At 36.0% G+C, this 7,705-nt stretch overlaps 1 protein-coding gene across 1 annotated transcript; it reads left to right on the top strand.

Moving 5' to 3' along the window:
• The first annotated feature begins 6,133 nt into the window (after positions 1 to 6,133).
• LOC149568731 (uncharacterized) lies at positions 6,134 to 7,167 on the top strand. Its single transcript, XM_089816769.1, has 2 exons — positions 6,134 to 6,481; positions 6,577 to 7,167. Exons 1-2 carry the CDS (start codon positions 6,134 to 6,136, stop codon positions 7,165 to 7,167), a joined length of 939 nt encoding a protein of 312 aa, XP_089672895.1.
• Positions 7,168 to 7,705: the final 538 nt, after the last annotated feature.

The following is a 7,705-nucleotide window of genomic DNA, read 5'->3' on the forward strand; positions in this document are numbered from 1 at the left end:
GAAGAAAGCTCGTTCTGCTGTTTGCGAAGAAAGCCCATTCTTCTGTTTGTGAAGAAAGCTCCGTTTGTTTACTAAGGAAAGCTTTAGGGTTGAAGGTGCTAAGGTGAGCTCTTCTGCTACTTTTTCCCCCTTTCTGCCCTTTTGTCTCTGCCGTGCTATTTTTTTATCAGAAATTGGTGTTCTACACGTCTGTGGTTTAAGCTGAATGATGAACTTTGAGAGATCAAAGACTAGCCCTTCTTATGCAAAGAAAACAAATTGTTTGATTTCGGGTCCCCACCAAGAAAGATAAGACTTTCTGCTTAAAAAATGTATTTGCTAGTAACTCGACGCTGTTGCATGCTTTATTTGTATTTCGCCCACTACACATATTTCCTAGATCGTATTGGGACTTAATGCTTTAATCTTTCCCACTAAAAGTTTGCCTGAACTTTATTTTCCCTCTAAATGCCCTAGCAATAGTGATTACAGAACCACAGATAAAGAGAGCTCAGTCAACGAACTCTGGAACAAACCTTGGAACTTAAACTGGTAGATCTGCCCTACCATTCGCCAGGGGGAATGATGTGATCCTTAATCTCGCATGTGTGTGATTGCTAGTGGTCCATGGAGAATAGAAGCCCAACCGGCAGGCACGTTCGTAGTGGACCGGTGAAGCGAGAGGCAGGGGCACTAACTACTCATTCCTCTGCATGCGCATGCAGGGCGATATGACTCAGCAAGCAGACCTTGAACGAAGATCTGACTTCTTCCCCAACCCACCCTCTGCGGCTGCCCACAATGGCAATAGGGGACCCATCCTTCCATTGATATATTCCCTCTCCGAATGGTAGTCGGTGAGCCGCCCCTCTATGGTTCTATTCGGGCCGAGCCGAAGGGTTGGAAGGGTAAAGCTGGCATAGCCTGACTGATATTGCTGCCCGGGTGAGTTACGCAAGAGAGAGAATTCCCTACTGTATCTTCTATGTAGATGCCGCCAACTTTCTTTCTATAGTTGGGTTGCCTGCTATGTGGGGATGAACTAACTTGCATGGGTCTGAAAAGAATATTGCACAATATGCTCTATATCAATGTACTATGTGAAAATGGCATTTATAAGAAGAGAAACAATGATGTGGGAAAAGCCGAACACTCTGTAGTAAAAATTGCAAATTGCCCAACATGTAATAGTACTTCAAAGTATGATATCATGTTAAGACTTAGTGAGTCATTCCAAGAACTTACAACTGAATATGAGTCGGATTCAACAAATCTGTGGCAAAGAATTGCAGATTTGGCTGAGTATGCTAAGAAAAACAGAGTATAGGTAAGATATTATAGTTTTTTAAACTGCCAAGTTTTCACTTTAGTTTTTCACCAAGTCCAAGTCAAAAAGAAGCTTCTTGAGTTTTCACTGGGCCTGAGCCTCAACACTTGGAATGAGATGGTCAACAACAACACAATCTGACATTTAATCACAAATTATGGTTTGCAAAATCTAGTAAAACATCTCTGGATTAGATCATTAAGTAAATGAACTACAACAAGCTGAACTAGTTGTGGTTATTGACCACTAATGCCTATTGTTCTATGTTGATAACAAATCAACCCATACCTAAATTGAAGATATCAATCATGCAAATTAATCTTGGCTGTGGGGAAATAATAAGAATGTCACCTATTCACAACAATTTGGCTCATTCAAGTAATGGATAAAAGGGGCTGAAATAATAGCTATACCTGGCCACATAGATTGTATCTGCGTATATTACAGTCACATATTATGCATATATATGTTGCTGTGCAGTCAGTTTGGTTACTCAAAAACCATGCAAGTACATATACAAATAGCGTGTATATACATTAGGCCAGCCTTATCCCGAGTTTAGAGACGCTATAGATTTTCTATATCTTGCATGTAATATTTATGTTTACCCATATAGCATGATATATTCGCTTTCTAAAACCGCCCACACAACCCAACCCAACAGGTCACATAGAGAAACTTTCTGTGAGCATACCACTCCAACCTTTGTGTTTGCTTAGCTTTGAATGCCAATTTGCGTTCAATCAATTATTACTACACCAACCATTTCCACAGCACCATTTATGCTGATTGCATGAAAAGTAAAAATTTATTACGTACAAAATCAATGACAAACTAGAAGAGTAGATCCATACCTACAATCTAGATTATTTTGTCCTAATTCCTGGTTCCATTCATCATTTCTCTACATATTTTTTGTGATTTATGCTCTACATTTTGTTAAGAAGTGTCCTCTCTTAAATGGGTATTTTGGGATGATAACGTGTAGAACAATAAATATATGATCAAGTTTTGGTGAGCCCATTTTTGTTTGACTTGTTTTTGCTTTTTTGAAACTGACATGTGTTGAATTTTTTATTTCTGCAGTTGTATATCTATGTTTATGTTCAGGAATTTCTACTTTGTCAAGTTAGAGATATATCTGAGATAGTACTAATTAGAAATATTCATATCATGTGAAACATATTTCATCTTAACTTCAGTTTTTAAATCATTCTGAGGGTTGTTTGACATATTGAGGGTATCTATTGTGTTAAATTAATCATTGTTATTTGTTATTTAAGAAATGAACGTTCAATAGTTGTCATGAAAATGCCACATTTACACATCAATTAGAAATATATAATGATGATTTTTAAAGGCTTTCGAGTTGGATATGTTAGAATTTATCTCTACCTAATAAATTCTCTTCTTTGAGTCTCTAATAGTTATTTAAAAAATGGTATGACTTCTTGAAGTTGTAAACAAGTTATATTGATGCTCCCACATGTATAGTACTTTGCATTAATACCATTGATAGGGACATTGATAGTAGAAATGGCTATTAACATTCTTCAACATTGACTTCCGTTTGAAGATTGTCTCTTCCAAGTACTTATAATGATGGGATTGAGATTGACCCATCCTTATTGATGGGTGTCCTTGAGTTTCTTGTCTGCATCATCATCTTAATAGGTTAATAACAATGGAGCTCTAAGTAGTGTTAATTGGACCTAGATGCAAATATTAAACACTCTTATCTGTGCACTGAAATAGTTCCTTGGCTTGAGGTTAATGACTATGCTTTTTGGATTTGCTAAGAATCTACTTGGATTAAATCAAGAGTTTTTTGGGCTCTTAGTTGGGATTTGACACATAATTCATCATCACGTCAGGATGTCTGCATTGTTGTATGTTGTTCATACCTAATGTGTAATCTTCATCCCTTTAGGTTTTGATTAATGCTGTAGTCCTAACTCTAACAAACGTAGCTGTGCTTTTATTTCTTTTGTACAGATCTTAGCCTCTTATGCTATTATTAAATTGTTCCACCCAAGTCTTGCTTATCTCAATTAGACCTCTTTTTGCAATCTTGTGTGTTGTGCATAAATGATACCTCTTTGTTCCAATGTGGATAAATGATACCTGCATACATTTCATATAGAACTACATCAGTCAACTTCTTTGCAAAAATTGAACAAAGAATGGTAAATAGGTAAAAGTTTAATCTAATAGTAATTGCACAAATTTTATGTCCAGCAAAGACCTAAGATAAGAAAGAAAATGAACAAATCAATTTTAACACATCTACCTCAACATTTTTTGCCCAAAATTAGTTGCCACATGAAGAGCTGAAGCAATTATTTTTTGTAATATTTAATGACAGTAAATATGACTCATTTCCATGTTGCTTCCATATGATTTTCCATGTTATGTCCATGTTGTTAGTAATCACTCGTCAATATCAAATACTATTTGTGGAGATTGCAAAAAAAGAATCTAATAGTAACTCCATTATGTGGTTGTAGGTTATTCGATGGATCTTATTGATGATATTGAGGTTCATGGAGCCATAGTTAGGAAGATCAAGATCATGCGAATACTTGCTATTTTGCTTGCCACATTAGCAGTATACATAGTAGCATCTTCACAAGAGGCTAGAAGACATAGGCGTAAGCGAAGAAGAGCTACATGTCCTTTTTATAAGCATATCATCCATTCCAATAACACAGATTGCCATGACCAAATACGAATGAGTAGAGTAGCCTTCTTTCGGTTGGCCAATATTCTAAGGCAAAAAGGGAGCATTCAAGATACGAAAAACATAACATTGGAAGAACAAGTAGTGATGTTCCTCCACACCCTTGGGCACAATCTAAGGAATCGAAAGATTGGCCATAACTTTTCTCACTCGGGAGAGACAGTGAGTCGACACTTCCACAAGGTCCTAAAGGCTATCTTAGGGCTTCATAGAGATTATGTTTTACCACCTGTTGCAACTACACCTCCAGAAATAGCTGGGAAGGACCGTTTTGATCCGTATTTCAAGGTAAATATCCTAGTGGCATGTATTTCATTGCTAGAGAGTTATGATTATTAATTTATATTAGAAATTAATATTGCTTGCTATAGGATTGTATTGGTGCAATTGACGGAACCCATATGCCAGTTACTATCGATGTGGACATTCAAGCAAAATATCGTGATAGAAAAGGCAATTTGTCACAAAATGTCTTGGGTGTCTGTTCATTCGACCATAAGTTTCAATACATTCTTGCTGGTTGGGAAGGTTCTGCAGCAGATAGTCGAGTGCTTGCTTCAGCTCTGTCTAGAGCAGATCCACTTGTGGTTCCTCCTGGTATATTAATTCATATTTGATATAATTATCTTGTCATTATATTAATTCAAAATCTTTATGTTGTATTTTGACTATATCTTTATTTCCATTTGTGTAGGCAAATTTTATTTAGTTGATGCTGGGTATCCAAATGTACCAGGATTTCTTGCCCCTTATCGGTGTACACGCTACCACCTAAAAGAGTTTTGTAGAGCAAACCCGATCAGCACTCCCCAAGAGTTATTTAACCACCGACACTCCTCTCTTAGGAATGTGATAGAGCGGACATTTGGTATATTTAAGCAACGTTTTCCTATATTGAAGCATGCAACATCCTATAGCTTGTTTACCCAAACAAAGATTGTTTTGGCATGTGGCATACTACACAACTTCATAACCATAGAGGACGGTCTTCCATCCGAAGTGGATATTGAAGAGGATGACGATCGTGTTGGGATAAATGTGCCAATTCTTGAGACTTATGGAATGAATCAACGAGATAGAGATGATTGGGGGAAATTTCGAGATGAAATAGCCCAAAGGATGTGGGAAGACTACGACTCTCGAGCTTAGTTGTATTGCAAAACATTAACATTTATTTGCACTTTTTAGTATTTTGTTCATGGATCATAACCTATTCATGATTGTTTTGTATCATTCAATGCTATTGGAATCTTGAAACTAGTCTGTTATGACATGTTTACTGGAATCTTGAAACTAGTCTATTATAAACTAGTCTGTTATGACACATTTGTTGGAATCTTGAAACTAGTTTGTTATGACTCCTTTTTCTTCTAATGTATGACTCTAAGTTTATTTTCAGATTTCTCAGCTTTGTAATTTATCTGATACTTAATTCTCACTGCTGAAATATTCATTGCCTTATTTCCACGGTATTTTTTTGATACTTAAATCTTTTCATACTTTATTATATGTATTTATTTGTTATGATCATTTACTACTTAATTTGAAAGGCTGCCTGTGTTTTTTCCTATGTCTGATCTATGACTGTTGCAAAAGTATACTACATGTCTGATCTTTAGATTTAACTTGAATGTATTGTTTATCACCTAAGTTTGTCTACTCAACAACCCTTGTACCATTGGCCCCTTTCTCACGGTTCTTTTCTAAGACTGAATTCCTTATATCTGCATATTCTCGACTTGATAAAGCATCTTCATCAAAAACATGCTTTGAAAAATCCATGTTGCTGGCAAGTCTCCTTACTATTCTTTGTTGCTGGAGTTGCTGCTGTAATTAACTTGTTTACTAATTTTTTTGTGTTTAAGCTAACTTGCAAGTGTAGCACGGTGGCTGTATTATTACTAGATAACCCTTTTATACTACTGACATATCATAGCGTAGTATTGTATAATCATTTTGTTATGTCAACCATTATATTCGATGTGATTGTTGGTAAAAGAGTTATGTTAGATATTGATTGGTTTTTGGAAGTTCTACAACTACCCATTGATAGTTGTAAAATGTCAATCACCAATCTTTTAACAAGAATGGATGAGGAGGTACATGTGACTGCGGTTGCTACTTCAGCTAAAAATGCCAAAGTAGTGTGGGCAAGAGAGATGGAACAAAAATTTCTTGATTTTCTTTTTGAGCAGATTCAATTAGGAAGAAAAGGTGATGGGGGCTTTAAGAAAGAAGCTTGGACAGCAATACAAAAGAAATTCAATGAAGATATGCATATGAATCTTGGAAAGGACAACTTTAAAAACAAGTTAAAGACGTGGAAACAAGGTTTCAGAATTATGAAAGAGCTACGGAACATGAGTGGTTTTGCTTGGAACGAGACGACTCAATGTGTCGATGCCGAGGATAGTGTGTGGGACGAGTTGCTGAAGGTAATGTTTTGTAGATAATATTTTAATATCAGTAAATTATCTCTCAATCAATTGTAATGAAAGACATCTAATTCTTTAATTTTTCCATCATGTAGAGGAGTTGCTTCAAAAATGCTAGAGTGTACAAGAGGCAACCGTTCTTCTACTTCAATGAGTTAGCAATCATTTTTGGGAACGACATAGCTGAAGGAAATGCAGCAGCAACAGCTATTGAGACCGAAGAAGAGGGGCAACTATTTGAAGAGGCTGTTGATCTTGATGATGATGGGGGCTTCAATACGCCTATGGATGGGGGCTTCAATACTAATGAGTTTGAAGAAGAGAACCTTCAATCAAACAATTCTACTACATCCGTAAGACCAAATCCTTCTACGCCAACAACAAGGAGGCAAAAGAGGAAGAAGCCAAGCATGGCTAATTGTTTGGATGTCATATGCGAGAGCATCCAAAATATAGATCGAGGCATGACTAAAGGTCATAGTATAAATGTTGATAAAAGAGAAGAGAAGAATGATATGTCAAGTGCATATGCTGCCCTTAAGGCCATGCCCAGAATTACTCAAGAGACCATGATTGTAGCATATGACTTTTTTACATCTGAACCTACAAAAGCCTGGGCATTCGTAGGGATGACTGAAGAGGAGAGGGAAGCTTACATTAGATATAAGTTCGGAGGAGCTCTATAATATATTACAATCTTTATGAACTTAAAAATATTTTTGAGACTATTCGTGAATTTAATATCTTTTTGAAGCCATATGTGTAATCCTGATAGCTTATATTTTATACATTACTTGCAATAGTTGTTTCTATGTTTACGGATATAATGATATTGTTGAGTGGTTCAAACTTGTGAAGATCTATATTCTCAATCTTTTCTCTGTTTGCTTCAGCTTCAGTAGCACTGTTTTACTAATAAGTAATGCTTGAATTATGTTTTATGGATTACTCGTACAAGTTGTTTGTATTCCCCAAGTTGTGATGTATTGCTGTATGCAGTGCTGTTATGTATAAAATAACTTATATTGTTTTTGTATGCATTGTTTTATTCAGCAATCTGCATTGCTGTTATGCACAAAATAACTCATATTGTTGCTGTATGCACTTCTCTATTCAGCTGTATGCACATTTTCTATTTAGCTGTATGCACTGTATGCACTTAAATTTGTATTCATGGTGAATACTTGAAGCTGTACTTCCACATTAAACACTCAAAAATATGAA

This window comes from Cupressus sempervirens, chromosome 3 (assembly GCF_028749045.1).
Source record: "Cupressus sempervirens isolate cs-2001-9-10 chromosome 3, ASM2874904v1, whole genome shotgun sequence".
NCBI lineage: Eukaryota > Viridiplantae > Streptophyta > Pinopsida > Cupressales > Cupressaceae > Cupressus > Cupressus sempervirens.